Raw genomic sequence first — 18,359 nt, forward strand, 5'->3', positions numbered from 1 at the left:
TACGGGCAGAAAATCTCCAGGACAAGGAAATTAGACAGAAGTACATGGATATAATTTGTGAAAAGTTCCGATTGGTGGGCAGTAAGTACAAAGAAAGTAGAACTGGCTGAGTCAGCAAAGCGGATGCATCTGGATGTTCTAGGAGTAAGTGATATTCGGGTAAGGAGAGAGAACGAAGAAGAGATGTTCAGGATATAGGAAGAGAATGGGTGGCATAGAAGGATGCTGTAATAGAAAGAGCAAGGGAATGCCTAGGAAGAACTGTATGTGAAGATGGGAAAATTCAAACATTTTGGTGGAATGATGAAGTGAGATCAGCTTGTAAACGTAAAAAGAAGGCTTATCAGAAATAGCTCCAAACAAGGGCTGATGCAGATAGGGAATTGTATGTAGATGAAAGAAACAGAGCAAAACAAATAGTTGTTGAATCCAGAAAGAAGTCATGAGAAGATTTTGGTAATAACCTGGAAAGGTTAGGTCAAACAGTAATAACCTGGAAAGGTTTGGTCAAACAGCAGGGAAACCTTTCTGGATAGTAATAAAGAGTCTTAGGAAGGGAGGGAAAGAGGAAATGAACAGTGTTTTGGGTAATTCAGGTGAACTCATAATAGATCCCAGGGAATCGCTGGACAGGTGGAGGGAATATTTTGAAAACCTCAGTGTAAAAGGAAATCTTCACGGTGGTGTCGAGAACAATGGAGCTCATGGGGAGGAGAAAAATGATGGTGAAATTACGCTTGAGGAATTCGAAAGGATGGTAAATAAACTCCATTCACATAAAGCAGCAGGGATAGATGAAATGAGACCTGAAATGGTGAAGTGTAGTGGGAAGGCAGGGATGATATGGCTTCATAGAGTAATAAGATTAGCATGGAGTGTTGGTAAGGTACCTTCAGATTGTACAAAAGCAGTAGTTGCACCTATCTATAAGCAAGGGAACAGGAAGGGTTAAGACAACCATCAAGGTATCTCATTGATTAGTATACCAGGCAAAGTACTGTATTCACTGGCATTTGGAAGGGAGGGTGCGATCAGTGGTTGAGAAGAAGTTGGATGAAAATCAGTGTGGTAGACCACCGGGGGGCTGTCAGGATCAGATTTTCAGTATGCGCCAGGTAATTGAAAAATGCTACGAGAGGAATAGGCAGTTGTGTTTATGTTTCGTAGATGTAGAGAAAGCCTTTAACAGGGTACCAAGGGAAAAGATGTTCACCATACTGGGGGGCTATTAGATCAAGGGTAGATCACTAAAATCAATCAAAGGCATTTATGTTCACAATTGGGCTGCAGTGATAGTTGATGGTAGAATGAGTTCTTGGTTCAGGGTACTTACAGTGGTTAGATAAGGCTGTAATCTTTCACCGTTGTTGTTCGTAGTTTACATTGAGCATCTGCTGAAAGGTATAAAGTGGCAGGGAGGGATTCCGTTAGGTGGAGATGTGTTAAGCAGTCTGACCTATGCTTACGGCTTGGTGTTAATGGCTGATTGTGCCGAAAGACTGCAGTCTGATATCTTGGAACTTGAAAATAGTTGCAATGAGTATCGTATGAAAATTAGCCTTTCGAAAACTAAATTGATGTCAGTAGGTAAGAAATTCAACAGAATTCTGACAAGAAAAGGTATCTCCACATTACCTCATCCACCTTTCAACCCTGACCTGGCCCCACGAGACATTTTTTCTCTACCTGATAGTGAAAAAGGGCCTTAAGAGATGACGGTTCGACAGTGAAAGTTTGAGGTGGTTTTGAAGCCATTGTGGAGGAATGGTTTCCTGCACCAGAAGTAGTATTCAGTCAGTGGTATGGAAAAATATTACAAAAATAATGTCCAGATAGAGGAGGTGACTAATACTAACAAAGTATTGAAATTTACCTATGATAAGAATGACATTTACAATAAGATACAAAAATTGAAAATTAGAAAAACAGCTGGAATTGATAAGATTTCTGGGGATATACAAAAGACAATGGGTTGGACATAGTTCCACATCTGAAGTACTTCTTTGACTGCTGTTTGCATGAACGAGCTATACCAAATGAATGGAGAGTTGCTATATAAAGGAAAAGGTGATAGACTTAAAGCTGAAAACACTGGCAAGTAAGTTTGACATGCATTCCATGTAAGCTTTGGGAAAGCGTTCTTTCTGATTATATTCAATTTGTTTGTGAAATTAATAACTGGTTCGATAGAAGGCAGTTCGGTTTAGGAAAGGTTATTCCACGGAAGTTCAACTTATAGGATTCCAGATATCCCAGGATAGCAGATATCCAAAAGAATTATTTGAATCTGAGGAATGAATATTACTTCTCTCGCGGCATGCCCAATCATGAGAATGGCTTCAATAATATTAGTCATCAGTTTCAGAGTCGTGTTCATTGCAGAGGGCAGGATTTTTATTCTTAAGAAGGATAATCAGTGCCACAAGCGTCTGCTCTAAGATGTTCGAGGGTACTCCAGGTGACGCTAAGTCTTTCAAATGCTCTGCCGTGTAGTCGATGGATTTGTAACGTTGTAGAACATCGGGTAATTCTTGTAAAAGTTGCTTGTTGATGACGTTTACATCTCCACTTCTTGGAGCAAAAATTGCTCTTTGACATAGCCATGCGTAATTGGTGTAAAACATGAGATTGAGTTAGTTGAAAGAAAACATGGTAATCGGATAATTATGGATGATGTTGACAGCTTCATGTCTTGGTGCAAGAATTGCTCTTAGACACAGCCATGCATCTTAGGTGATACCTGTGCCCACCTCTGACAAACATTTCAGATCTTTGTTTGCCGTAGATTTGGCTGGGCATCGCACATGTGCACACAGACAGACAGACAGACATCATGGACCGAAGGAAAATGGCTTCCTATTCTACGGACTTAAAACGGCATCTTGACTGATATATGTATTATTCCTTGTTTAATCTTATAGTTTATCTTGTGTCCTATATATTTCCTCTAAATGTATACATGTCCAACCCTTGTCCCCTTTCTCTACACAGTTTGGGTATGAAATGGGATGAATCTTCGTAGCAAGTTGTTACGACCCGATATCTTTCATGACGTCAACCTAATCGAATGAGTTAATGGGATGAAATGAATGACATGATATGATAGTAAGAATGCTGAGTATGAAACCCGGCGCCAGCACATAGCCCACTCCTCTCGAATAGCTCAAAACTTTACATCCCCATCCGATGGACGAATCACCATCAACAGCATCATATGCCCTCACACCATTTAAGATCAAAAAAGGCTTCCTACGCCATGGACGTAAAATGGCTCCTTGAATTGTGTTCTCTACCTACCTTATGTACGTTGCTTAGCGACAGTGACTCTGCATATAATCTTGGTGACAGCACGTTGGATTGTCATATCCCACTATACGTTTTCCGATGGTTTTTCGTTTATAACTCGCCAGTGAAAGAGAAAATAAAAATTCCGGCTTCGAGGTGCATTCGGACTTTTCCTATCTACCTGTGTTCAAAATTTCAGATCTCTGCGTGCTGTATATTTTGCTGGGCATCACCCTTCTCAACCACCCTTATCTTATTTGCCATTATGAATATCCACAGCTTGTTTCCAGTCATTCGACCGGGTTAGGAATGGAATGAATGAAGCCCCCATCTAGCTGCGAGGATAGGAATTGTGCCAGCTGCTGAAGCCTGTCACACTCCTCTGGTTATTTGCCATTATAAACTATTATATTTTTTCATACAATATTCTCACATCAACCAATAAAATTTCATTAACTACAAACTGCATAATCTGAAAATGATAAATAATCTCTTCTCAATTTTTGATCCTACAGACACACTTTTATTATTATAGATAATATGAGTAAAGAAGTGGAATCGGAGATAAGGCTTTTTGTGGATGATTTTATTCTGTATAGAGTAATAAATAAGTTATAAGATTGTGAGCAGCTGCAAAAAGACCTCGACAATGTTGTGAGATGGACAGTATGATGATAAATGGGGTTAAAAGTCAGGTTGTGAGTTTCACTAATAGGATAAGTCCTCTCAGTTTTAATTACTGCGTTGATGGGATGAAATTTCCTTTTGGGGATCATTGTAAGTATCTAGGTGTTAATATAAGGAAGGATCTTCATTGGGGTAATCACATAAATGGGATTGTAAATAAAGGATACAGATCTCTGCACATGGTTATGAGGGTGTTTAGGGGTTGGAGTAAGGATGTAAAGGAGAGGTCATATAAGTCTCTGGTAAGACCCTAACTAGAGTATGGTTCCAGTGTATGGAACCCTTACAGGGATTACTTCATTCGAAAACTGGAAAAAATCCAAAGAAAAAAAGCTTGATTTGTTCTGGGTGATTTCTGACAAGAGAGGGGGTTATTCCATTTAGTGTGTAAGATGGATGATGCAGGGGAAGTTCCATTTGATTTTAGACAGAATATTGTTATAGTTATTCGCTAGAAAGCACATGCTGACAAGTGTGAAAACTATCGCACCATTAGTTTAGTATCTCACGCTTGCAAAATTTTAACTCTTTATTATTTACAGAAGAATTAAGGACATGTTGAAGTTGAGTTGGGAGATCAGTTTGGCTTCAGACGAAATGAAGGAACACGTGAAGCAGTCCTAACTTTACATCTCTTCTTGGAGGATCGAATTAAGAAAAACAATCCCACATACATGGCGTTTGTAGATCTAAAAAAGGCATTTTATAATGTTGATTGCACCAAGCTATTTGAGATTCTGAAGGTGATCAGGATCAGATACAGAGGAAAAAGAATTGTCTTCAATCTGTACAAAAATCAGTCTGCAGTGATAGGAAACAAAGGTTATGAAAAAGAAGCAGAAATCCAGGAAGGAGTGAGGCAAGGCTGCAGTTTGTCCCCTCTACTTTTGATTGTTTACATAGAACAGGCAGTAAAGGAAATCTGAAAGGAATTTGGAAAAGGAATCACAATCCTAGGAGGAAATAAAAACTCTGCGATTTGCCGATGATATTGTTATTCTGTCAGAGTCTTCAGAAGATCTGGAGAAATTGCTGAATGGTATGAACAGAGTCCCAGAGAAAGAGTACGAGATGAAAATAAACAAATCCAAAACAAAAGTAATAGGGCCGATTACAGAAACGGTGTTTAGACGATGTCTACGGTTAAACAATGCCTAAGTATGGCTGCCACATTGCAGAGACGTTATTTATCACTTAGACACTGTCTAAAACCGACGTTCAACCGGCCATGTTTGAACACTGCCGAGAACACTGTTTACCCTGAAATGTGAGCAGTGAATCACAATCAGAGTTTATGTACCATGAAACATGTAATTGGTATTATCATGTTGAGATGATTTTGGGAAGAAAAGTTAGTCCGACGGTCTCTGTGTGGGTCTTCCGCTGCAAAATTGCAGCAATTCACTCGAAATGTATGGGGAAGTACAGCTTAAAATAAGATTTCGCTGTTCTTGGCAGCCAAGATATTTTATTTTACGTGGGATCATTTCCATGGAATTGTAGGTCACTTCGACTACCTACATGTCAGAATTTCTTGTCTCAATCATCAGAAGGCTATCACATACATCAGCTGGGAGAGATTCACTTATATTTACTGCCAAGTAAGCACACATAATAGTGACAACTAAAAAATCAAGTTCAACAACATTCCTAAAATCGTGAAATTAAAGCTGAGTCAAGTCCTAAAATGTTAAAATGTTCATTTCACAGATGCATTAGTTGCCATGTTTTGGATAAAAACTCGTATTCATTAAATTGCCAGACTGTGCCGTCTTCCGGTGTTTGTTGATTTTTACAAATGTAAAAAATTATAGCCATCACAGAATCTTAAGGACAACTCATGGGATTTTACAATTTCGACTCACAAGGGTTATCTTGCTTGTAACTTAGTTTTAAACTTACCATTAGATAGACATTAAGGAGTTAAGTATATCAGTATGTTGTTTTGTATTGTTATATCTTCAAGTTTCTCTACTTATTGCGCAGCTGATGATGGTGCCTTAATAGAGCACCGAAACTAGTACTGCAATAAAATATATGTTGTAAAAAGTCATCTAACAACAGTGTATTTGTATTGAACAAGGTGGAACCTTAAAGATTTTATTTTAATTGTGATCTCAGTTCAATACGGGCAAATAAGATGAAGTTCCTCACGTTTAATGATGAAGCTCACCAGGCATGCACTATAGCTCATCGATATATGAATTTAAGAATAAAAGTGGGAAAACTTGGTAAAGATATTAAATTTATTAGACAATGTATAGCATATGACTTGACTCCAAATTTCTTAAAAAGGGTTCTAAAAAGGGACCCAGGGGTGCCATATCAAAGCAAAACCTGGTTAAAGTCGAAAAAACTCGGGCTAAATAACGAGTTAAAATTTCTTCACAAAAAGAAAACCTTTTTGAATCAGCAATTTATGAGGCTCACCTCAAAGCTACAGTATCGCTTTCCACCGCACAATGGAATCTGTTCCAAAATAAAGTTCAAGTTAAACTATCTAACATACTTGCAAATAAACAATCAACATTGGAGAAAAAACTAGAACTGCTAAGGAAGGATGCAATAACAGGCAGAACCCAATCCTCTTATTATTATTATTATTATTATTATTATTTATTTTCCTTAAATTGTACATGTACAATTTAGGGGTGGTAGATGGAGAAAGGGCAAGCCCCACATACACGGAAGTGCCTCCATCTCCACATGTGTACATAAACTCTACTGAATATTTACATACAAACTTATGTAGACAATTTTAAATTTACATATTTACACTACAAACACTGTACCCTTAGAATAATAATTATCTTGATTTATCCTGAAAATATTAGAGTAAGAACACCCAGCCATTTATACTCTCACACAGACCCCTGTATACACACTCATTCACAACCACTCACACTCACACCCGCGCACGCATACACATTCGCCCACATACACCTGTACTTGCACCCATCCTTCTTGCAATTATAATTTATACAAGTTATATACATCACATATAGGTTTATATTTACATATACATTTTCTTTACTTCGCGGAGGAAGTGAGGAAGAGGAAGTAGCTTTACCTCAGATGGTATAAGGTTCCACGTACGAGCAGCCCTTGAGTAAAACCCATTTAAATATGAGGTTGTTCTAGCGAAGGGAGGGACAAGAGTAACTCTTTGGCCTCTTTTAACAGAGCGGTAAATGAGCTGCAGGCGGTGGAAAGGGGAGAGGTGTGTGTGATCTGTCAGGGATTTCCTAAGGAAGGCTACATCTATTTGTGTACATAGCGAGTTCACTGGTGGCAATGACCTGGCTGTGTTTAAGGGAATGTGTTTGTTAATTAAACGTTCTGCTCGTCGCTGGATACCTTCTAGTTTCCTCATATTTTCCGTTGTAGTTGGATGCCAGGAAGGAAGGCCATATAATAGTATGGGCCGCACAAGGGAAATATAAGCCGTTCGTAGGGCTTTACTTCTTCCTCCCGAGAGACATCTACGGACGAAACCTAGCGCCCGGTATGCCTTACACCTCACTTCCTCCACGTGTTTATTCCATTTCAGATTGTCCGTAATGTGAATGCCGAGCAGTCTGATGGAGTTGGAAGTCGGCAGTTGGATTCCACATAGAGTAGGTTGGTTCTGGAGTGGTTGTTTAGCTCTGCTTAGTCTTATATATTTACACTTCTTAATATTTATATACAATCTATTTACCTCACACCACAGAGCTGATCCAGAGAACCAATTCGACACATAACGGAGATCCATTGAAACAGTTTCATATCCCAGTCATTAACCTTTCCAAGGTTGACTTGAACAAAGAGGAAAGATGCATTCGTGAGAAAGGTCCTAAACATAATTGGCCGAACTTTAATCAAGCTAAAGTAACTAAAAATCTTATCATAGAGGCAGAAATCGCGCTCCGAAAATTGACACACGACTTGCAAGATGAGGCCAGAATAGAAGTAAAAAAACAGCTTAACAAAATGTTTAATAATAATAATAATAATAATAATAATAATAATAATAATAATTTTGTTTTTTCTAAAGGTTCTTTCAAGGATAGGAAACAAATATTAGAACTTAAAAAGAAAATAAAAAACAAAGAGCTTATTGTCACTAAAGCTGATAAGGGCAACGTTACGGTTATCATGCATAAAGCAGATTACATCCAAAAAACAAAAAACTTTTTTAACGATGACTCTTTTTCTATTATTAAGAAAGACCCGACTCAATCGTTGCAGAAGCAATTTAAACTAACACTAAAGAAATCGTCTTTCCTCTTTAACGAATTCGAAAAGTAAAAACTAATTAGCATGAACCCTGGCCTACCAACCGCTAAAGCGCTGCCAAGAATCTACAAGGCCGGTGTCCCCATCAGGCCAATTATAAATTACAGACCTATCCCCCTTTATAAACTGGCGCAGTATATCCAAAAATTCCTAAAAACAACATTACAGATTCACTGCAAATAAATCCATTAAGAATTCCGTAGAATTGATTAAAAAAAACTAGGTAAATTTCGATTACAAGATTGCCTCACAATGCATTCTTTTGATATAGTGAATATGTTTCCTAACATTAAAACTTCAAAATTGCTTCCTATCATTGCTAGGAATTTGAAGAAATATAGTCACCTAAGCAATTTCGAAATCAAAGACTTTATGGCGTTGTTAAAGTTATTGGTCAACAACAACTACTTCACATTTGATCAGATCATTTATAAACAGGATGGCCTTGCAATGGGGTCACCGGCCTCGGGGATCTTGGCAGAGATTTATCTAGATTTTTTAGAAGATACAAAAATAATTAACAATGACAAATTTAAGAATATTGTATTTTGGTCCAGGTATGTAGACGATGCCTTTGTTATTCTGGATGAACGCATATCTGACGCCTCTAACACTCTTGAATAATCTCAATACAATCGATACTGATATAAAATTTACTTTGGAATCTGAAATAGAAAAATCCATTAATTATTTAGACTTAAATAGTCATCCCTCTTCATTTTCTTTTAGCATTTACAGGAAAACCCACACAAACTTCAGTTACAATACGACAAGACTCTACACACCCTGCAGCTCATAAATGCGCGACCTATAACAGCCTGGTTAATCGCGCGTTTAGCGTACCAATGTCCAAGCAAGACTTGGACAAGGAACTGAACATTATTCGAGCTATGGCTAAGGCTAATGGCTTTAAAGGGAATTTCATAGAGTGGATAATAAGTAAATTTAAATATCTCCCCCCCCCACAACCCTGACTAAAGATAAACTTGAATCAAAAGAAATCGCAACCTTTACGTTCAACAAAGAGGTTTATAAAGTTACGAACATTTTTAAGAAACGTAACATTAGGATTGCGTTCAAAACATAACAGAAGTATTGAAATTTTGCATAATGCATCAGCTGTTAATGAGGTCAACCCATACTCTAAATCAGGTGTATACAGGTTCGAATGCAAAGACTGTGGGAGTGGATATATAGGGCAAACTGGGCGCAGCTCTAATGTTAGATATCAAGAACACCTCAATGCTGTGAAATACAATAGATTTTCAGCCGTAGGCCAACACGTCCATGAATATAAACATAAATTCACAGACATAGATCACGATCTTGAAATAATGGAAACACTATCTAAGGGACCGAGGCTTGACATTACAGAAGCGTGTCTAATACATCTAGACCAGTATTATAATGCTAACCTAAATTTGAATGAAATTTCCGAGAAACCCAAAGTGTTATATGATTGCTTGATTCTATTACTCGACAAGCTAAGAATTCCGGAAAATTCGTCCGTCTTTCGAACTCTACGTAACAGTTTCTCATACTACTGTCTTCGTCCGCAACGCCCCCCAGACCCTCTCCTACATTGCCAACGTTCCAAAAACATTCCCCTTGCCGCCCCTACTTCCCCTTCCTTAGCGCTTCATCACATCGCACTCGACACAAGCAGACACACTCGTCGTGCTGCAGACGCCGTGCAAAGTACATAGCCGTTGAGGTGAATAAACTTCAATAACATTTTGATTCAATCAGGTTCCTATTATCTTTATCTAGCTTTTCTATTAACAGAGGGCTTTCATCATTACAGGGTTATTGAACTGAGAGGCTATGCCCGCTTAATAACATCAGGGCAAATAATCAGTTCCAACCACTAGAAACACAACATAAGAACTAAGCTTCCACATATCAACAAACATTGGAAGACGGCACAGTCTGGCAGTTTAATGAATACGACGAGTTTTTATCCAACACATGGCAACTGATGCATCTGTGAAATGAACATTTTAACATTTTAGGACTTGATTCAGCTTTAATTTCACAATTTTAGAAATGTTGTTGAACTTGATTTTTACGAATGTAAAAAATTATAGCCATCACAGAATCTTAAGGACAACTCATGAGATTTTACAATTTCGACTCACAGGGGTTATTTTGCTTGTGACTTAGAGTTTTAAACTTACCATTAGATAGACATTAAGGAGTTAAGTATATCAGTATGTTGTTTCGTATTGTTATATCTTCAAGTTTCTCTACTTATTGCGCAGCTGATGATGGTGCCTTAATAGAGCGCCGAAACTAGTACTGCAATAAATATATGTTGTAAAAAGTCATCTAACAACAGTGTATTTGTATTGAACAAGGTGGAACCTTAAAGATTTTAATTGTCATTCCCTATATTTCCTGTTTGAAGCCTCTCGAAACTTTTCCCCTCTACTTCTGTAGAAGTAAGATGTTTTTAAGTCTGATTGGTTCACGAGTTCCTCCCACTAATTGATGAGGAGTGTCATGGAATTCACTTGAACAATTCGTTTCTTACTGCATCAACAATCTGCACGATATTTGCTTGTATTTGCTTCTAGAAACATTTACAGAACTTTCTTTTGCATTTTCTGTTTTCCCCTGATGTCATGTAACTGACTATTGCACAACATTACACACACCAACTTGAGTTGCACCAGCTAGCTTCAAGTAGAACTTGTATGAAATCTTATGCTTTAAATACCTATAACTCTCTTTCACTTAATAAAATTATCACTCAACATTTGAAACACTATGACTTCTTGCCACTGTTACATGATCATAAAAACATTAGATTAATACTCGATATCCTTGGTCTCGGAGGTCGCGGATTCGAGACTCGCTCGAGTCCATTCGCTCGGCACTGAGACGTGTAAGGGGGCGCGCTGCGACACGAGGTCGTGACAGGAGATATTTTACTCTGCCCTCCAGAGGACATTGGACAAAGCTAGAGATACCATAGAATCGGTGGTAATAACGGGGGACTGGAATGGTAGAGTTGGGAATGAGCCGAGTTCTGGGCCCTGTTTCATAAAACTAACTAAAAAATGTCCTTGCGGAAAGTGGTTGAGATAAAGCGTCAGCTATTCGCAGCCTTTTCACACTATAACTCTCCTTGTTCCTTTTACTTTTTACTTCATGTGTTCTTAAAAATCTCTGAGATGGACTAGCAAAATCTTTGTTTACTACCCCTGTTGGTGGGGGCAGTAGAATAACAGCCACGGTATCCCCTGCCTGTCGTAAGAGGCGACTAAAAGAGGTCCCAGGGCTCTCAACTTGGGAGCGTGTTTTGGTGAACATGGGGCACTGAGATGAGTCCTGCCATTGCTTCAACTTACTTCTGTCAGGCTCATTTTCATCTACCTCCCTTGTTCAACTCTTGTTCTTTTCCGACCCTGACAGTATTAGGTTGCGAGGCCGAGAGAGTCTTTCATTATCACGCCCTTCGTGGCCCCTCTCTTTCTTTAGCCGATACCTTCATTTTCAAAATGCCAGATCCTTTCCATTTTTCTATCTGATTAGTGTTATTATAGGTGATGGTTGCCTAGTTGTAGGCTACTTCCTCTTAAAACAATAATCATCACCAGCATCATCTTGGTTTACTGGTGATTTAAGCCAAGATTTTAAAAGATACTTGGAGTGTCCGAGCAGAACTGCACTAGAGAAACACAATGATACTGTGTATCACTACCAACCGGTGGAGTGCAATGCGAAGCTGCTATTTTAAGGTCATGCTTCATTCCTTGCAGTTGAACGTTCTATTACCTACCAATCCTGTCAAGCAAATACTCAAAAGTTATGTAATCTAACCTAAATCTCCCATTGTACCAGTATTCATATGTTTGTTACATGTCGGTACAGGCTGTTTTTGATGTAACATTTATTGAACGGTGAATACCTACACTCGTTCCTTATCACTGTTTGAATCAGAGTTGACCATTTCAGTTATCTTCATGATTTTATGCCAAAATATTAAAATTCCGCTCACTTTGGTTTCACTAATAATATGAATTATGAGTCAAAATACACTCATGGAAATAATCCTAATAATATGAGTAACTTTAATTAGTCATGTTGTCTATGAAACAATTTACTAATATTATTAGGAACATCTACTAATAATTTTGACTCATAAACTAATAACTAATATTATTAACTAATAATTTTATAAAACATAATACTAATATTATTAGTTAATATTATTGGTTTCTTACTAATAATATTAGTGAAAGATGTTTTATGAAACGGGGCCCTGGTCATAGAAGCTTAGGAAGGTATGGGACAGAGAGAAGTCTGAACAGCAATGGGAGGAGAATGCTTGAGTTAATAAGGAATTCTTTCTTCCGTCATAAACAGATCCACCAAATTACCTTTGAGGCAATAAGCCAAAATGTACGAAGTACAATAGACTACTGTGTGTACGCAAAGAATACCCACTGTGATGTAATGGATGTGAGGGTATTCCGCATTGCGGAAGTCTACACTGAACATCGTTTATTGGTAATGGAAACCTGGTTCAGATATATACCAGAATCAACAAAATGAATTATGTCAAAGTGAAAGTATCTGACTTAGAAGATATCTCCAAGCGACAGGAGTATGAAAATAAGTTGGGCAAAAAACTCATACAGAAGGAGCAAAATCACAGAGGTATATGGAACATGGAAGACAAATGGAAGGTGATGAAAGAGACAATTAACTAGGCAGCTACAGAGGTATGCGGGGTCAGCAGAGTCAAAGGAAATAGGAGACAGACAAGATGGTGGAGCGAAACAGTAAAGGAAGCAGTTGCAGCCAAGAAGAAAGCATGGAAAAGACATATGAAATTCAAAAGTGAGGAAGACAAAGGTACATATATACAACTAAGAAATGCAGCAGGGAGAGCAATCAAGGAAGCTAGAAAGGAATCCTGGGAACAGTTCGGAAGGGAAATAGAAGAAAGTTGTAAGGAAAATCAAAAAAAATTCTGGCATGTAATGAAAAGCTTGAAGGGAAAAAGGGGAAAGAAAATCAGAAACATTAAGGGTAAAAATAACAGGCTGAAAACCAACATAAAGGACATCCTGGAAGTGTGGAGTGAATATTACTCAGAAACCTTCAAGGAAAGCAATAGAATGGTGGGCATGACACCAGTAGAAGAGGATAACAGTGGAGAGAGGGAAAATGAAGAAGGTATTAGATTGAAGGAAGTGCATGAGGCAATTATGGCAATCAAGACTGGTAAAGCAGCAGGCTGAGATAATATTCACCTGGAGTTCGTGAAATTCGGAGGAAGAGAACTAGAGATATGGATCTGGGATCTCTTCAAGTCAGTTTGGGGCTCTGAGAAAATACCAGAAGATCGGGAGCGGAACATCATAGTTCCCATTCGCAAGAAGGTAAGCTCAACTGACTGTCATAATTACAGAGCAATATGCTTAGCGTCAGTTCTCCAGAAGTTATATTCAACTATAATAGAGAAGAGACTTAGAGAGCAAGTGGAGGGAGAACTGAAAGAAGAACAAGCTGGATTTAGACCCCGTCGGCAAACACAAGATTGGATCTTCTGTTTGAGAAATGCAGCAGGAAAGATCCTAAATCGGGAAGGAGAAAACTGTTTGCAGCATTTATCGATTTGAAGTCTGCATTTGACAGAGTACCGAGAGAAGAGCTATGGATGGTTTTACAGATGGCACATATTACCCCCAAACTGACTAGGGTGATTAAAAGTATATACTTCCGTGGTTTCCCATTTTCACACCAGGCAAATGCTGGGGCTGTACCTTAATTAAGGCCACGGCCGCTTCCTTCCCATTCCTATGCCTTTCCTTTCCCATCGTCGCCATAAGACCTAACTGTGTCGGTGCGACGTAAAGCAAAAATAGCAACAAAAAAAGTATATACAGGAGGGTATTAGGTATAATGAGGATAAATAGTCAAACCTCAAAGGAATTTACAATGGAAGGAGGTGTCGAACAAGATGACAGGCTTAGTCCTGTACTCTTTATAATATTCATGGATCAAGTTATTAAACAATATAAGAAGCGAACAAGTAAATGCAAAGTTGGAAATTTCAAGATGAGACCAGTGTGGATACAGGCACTAGTATATGGAGATGATATCACACTTTTGGCAACAGATAGAGATAAATTACAGAGGGCAGTGATTGAATGGGGCTGCACACTCCAAGACAGGGGGGTGGAAGTTAATGTTATTAAAAGTAAAGTTATGCACCTTACCAGGAAAGAACAAAAAGACCTTAACATCGAGTAGCAGAACGAGATTTTAGAACAGGTTCAGCAGTTTGTATATATAGGCAGCATCGTAACAGCAGATGGGAAAGTGGATTCTGAAATAAATCACAGAATCCATAAAGCTAACAATCTATATTATGATGTTAATAATATCATCATAGGAAAGAGAGAAGTTACCAGGAAAACAAAAATGAGAATATACGAATCAGTATATCTTCCAGTGCTGACGTACAGACCTGAAAGCTGGACGCTGCAGAGTAATTTAGAGAGCAGACTCACTGCCACAGAAATGAAGTATTTGCGTAAAACAGTTGGAAGGACAAGGAGGGATATGGTTAGAAATACTAGGACAAGGGAAGAGTGTCATAACCAAGAACCACTGATCAAGAAAAGAAGGATCTTGGATGGTTGGGGTACCTGGTGAGGATGGAAGAGGAAAGGAAGCCTAAACAAATATTCCAAGCAAGACCAGAGGGATCTGTGGGTGAGGTTGAGATCAGCTATGAGTATGAAGTGGGGGAAGGTGCCACTGAGGTAAGTAATGAAGTCCAGGTGAGTGGGCTGTTGTACCGGTGTTATATGGTTGCTAGGTGCAGGATACAGGAACTGAAGTACTGTGGTGATTACGGCTTCTGGGATGGTGAGGGGGTGGGGTGTGCGGGCGGATGGGGAGAGAGGAACGGATTGCTATAGCTGAGCCCCCGGTCTATGTCATTGAGGTGATTGGTTTGGTGGATAGTGAAGCTGGGGAAGTTTGCGAACTGGTGGGGACGGCGTGGATGGAGTGATGTGTGGTAAGGGCTTTAAGGTGTAGTCGTTTGGAATGAAAGGATTGGATTTTGAGAAAGAGGATGGAGATGGAATCAAGGGGCCAGGAACGAGGTGTTGGGTTATTTTCCATGGTTACACTAAAGTTTCTAGGTGGGTGACGTGAAAGTGGGTGTTTAGGCTGGAATGGGAAGTTTGGAAATGGGCATTGTCTGTTTGGCCGTTGCCTGGAGTTCGGCTAGGAGGAGTGGTCGGTGGTATGGGTGGATATTCAGGAGAGAGATTGTAACAAATCGGATTATGTCTTCAATGGATGGGGAAGGGAAGATGGATTGAGTGGGTTGGGTGGGGAGTCTATAGTTCAAACAGGGGCGACTAGTTTGGGGCGCTTTTCAGTTGGTTGAGGGCGGGCTGTACATTTGAGGGAGTAGGTGGGGTGGGGTTCCCCACAGGTATTTCATTTCGGTAGGAGTTGGTCGTTAGGGCATTGGAAGGTGGGGTGGGATTGTGAGCAGCGACTGCACACCGGACGTTCAGCGGTGCAGTGTGCTGTGTCATGTTGATTATAGGTTAGGCACCACTTACATGTGATGGGTTGGGATGCTGGTGCACGGGAGGGTTCCACTCTATTGTGGTGCCTAAACGTGGATACCCTATTGACGTGTACCCTATCCATGACCTGGGGGGTGGGTAGGAGTATCCGCACCATGAAGGTTGGACCCGAGTTGTTCCTAATTTTATAAAGGCTTTCCGGACTGGAATGCCCTCCACATTCAACTCTTGGACTATAATATCCTCTGGAATATCGGGGTCCAACCCACGGACCATACAGCTGAATAATCTGTGACATGGTGTTGGGGGAGGGGTTTTGTCTGTAGGTGGGGAGAGGGCTTTCATGGGGGCGACTGAGCTGAAATGGGCTGATCCCACTGAACCCATAAGCCGTAGTGCAGCTTCCTCCCCAGATATGATACCTGACAAGTCCACAGATTTTAATTCTAGTCTGAGGGCTAGAACAGGTTTCACTCAGCCTCATGAGACCCACTGAGGTGCTATTTGATGCAAGAGACAGTGGACCTGATCAAGAAAATTAAGCATTATGGAGAGAGTTTGCTGCGCAGTTCAGGCCATGAACTATTAACTTGTGTCTGAGAGATCTCACTATCGACAGCCCTGAATTTTTTGGGATTGTACCTTAAGGCTATGGTTCTTTACTTCCCAGACCTAGCCCTTTTCTGTTACTGTGTTGCCAGAAAGCTGTCTAAGTTGGTGTGATGTTAAAAACTAGGGAAAAATGAGTAATACTGCCAAGTATGTCGTCATGTGGCTCTCCAGTATCTGCAGGCCATCTAGCTGAGTAATAGTCATCTTGGCGGACAGAGGCCTTGTTTGAACAGTTGTGCTACAGGTTTGTTTGTTAGTTTATAGTGTATTTTTGTATTTTACAAAATTGCAGTAATAATTTTACCAGTTTGAAAAGCTAAATAAAATCGGGTCAACTAAAACTCTGTAACTATGTTATTGTTCTTAAGTTGACTTTTACGTTGTGGTCTCTTTTCACCATCCATTAAAATTATCCTGAGGTGTTTTTATTCTCCTCTTGTTCTTCAGGATGAAAGTTTGAAGGCAGAAGCAGATACCATTTTGTCAGATGTAACTAGAAAAAAGACTGAGGCTCGGCGGCAACTGGCATTGCTGTCATCTCTTTTGAAACTGCACCAGTTGAGAGTAAAGACCGCATCAAGTAAAGGCGAGCATATTTCTGCAGAACATGGAATTCGCTTCTGTAAAGTCACAGGTTGGTTGTGTATCTTATGTAACTCAAGAAAAATACAGTTTGTGTTGTGGTGGTGTTTTTATTGTGCGTTTGGTCCTCCAAGGGTCATGTAAGACCATCAGATAGCATTAATCTTCTTTTTCTTATCTTCCCAAAAGTGCGTCATCCTCTCATTATGAGTCTGCTGTCGTTCTTGTTTCCATGTGTTTTTGAGTTTCAGATTTCTTGCTGTCAGTTCCTTGGGTGTTAATTTGGAGTTGATTTTCTGTTTTAATGTAGGCCATTAAAAATATACGAGACCATCCTGGAGAGAAAAATCAGAAAATTTGTAGAACCTAAATTTAACCACTTGACGTACTTTGACGGATCTCTCCATCCAGGCTCTCAACCGCACTCCGGTACAAAGACGGATCTCTCCGTCCGCGCGTAGTGTTAATTTCCGGACCCGCTCCAAGCCGGTTTCCTTTGTGAAAGGATTTGATATTAGTAAGGTAAACTCTTGACAGATGGAAGCACTATTTTATTCCATTGATGTATTCGATAAACTTGTCTGTGCAGTTATTCCGTGGAAAGAATAACCTGTAGCTTAGCAATCTCATCGTAAGCGAAATCATGGCTGCCTCCAAGTTGAGTGACGAAGCGATTATAAGGGAATTTTTAGAAGATAGTGACATTGATATTGAAATAAGCGATGAAAAATTTAGTGGAAGTGAATGTAGTGAAAGTAGTTCGTGTGACAGCGACGTGAGTGCTGGTAGGGGTGAACAAGTGCTGTTTTGTCGTCAAATGTAACACTGAATTTTAGGCCTACATCTGATGCTACACCAACGGCTTCTAATCATCTTTCACTCGATAGGGAATGGAACTGGGAGCACGTAAGTAATACTCCAGAGTATCATTCATGCATCGCAACTGGTGAAATAAACAGTGTTGTTCAAAGGCGCCTAGGACAATGTCCTAACGAACTGCAAGTTGTGAACGAATTTCTAACAGCAGACTTTTGGGAACATCTAACAAAAGAGACAAATGCTTACGCAAGTAAATGTCTTGTATCTGCTGCCGAGGATACAAATAGGGTAATATCATATGAAGAGGAACACTGGTTTCCTGTATCTGTGGATGAAATGAAGGCACATTTTGCTCTGTGCATCCTATCATCACAAAATAAGAAGCCCTCACTCCAAGACAATTGGTCTAAGCGCAGGGTTATGGAGACTCCAATTTTTGGAGAAACCATGCCTTTCAAGAGGTTCAAATCTATAAATAAGTTCCTCCACTTGTCCAGTGATGCCCCTGAAACTGCTAGTGATAAACTT

At 39.5% G+C, this 18,359-nt stretch overlaps 1 protein-coding gene across 1 annotated transcript in view; it reads left to right on the forward strand.

Moving 5' to 3' along the window:
• Positions 1 to 18,359, forward strand: part of LOC136858411 (programmed cell death protein 7) — an 80,300-nt gene that overhangs the window by 38,614 nt on the left and 23,327 nt on the right. Inside the window, exon 4 of the mRNA XM_067137936.2 lies at positions 16,878 to 17,064. Coding sequence (XP_066994037.2) covers positions 16,878 to 17,064 — 187 coding nt within the window. The remainder of the gene's footprint in view (positions 1 to 16,877; positions 17,065 to 18,359) is intronic.

This window comes from Anabrus simplex, chromosome 1, assembly GCF_040414725.1.
Source record: "Anabrus simplex isolate iqAnaSimp1 chromosome 1, ASM4041472v1, whole genome shotgun sequence".
NCBI lineage: Eukaryota > Metazoa > Arthropoda > Insecta > Orthoptera > Tettigoniidae > Anabrus > Anabrus simplex.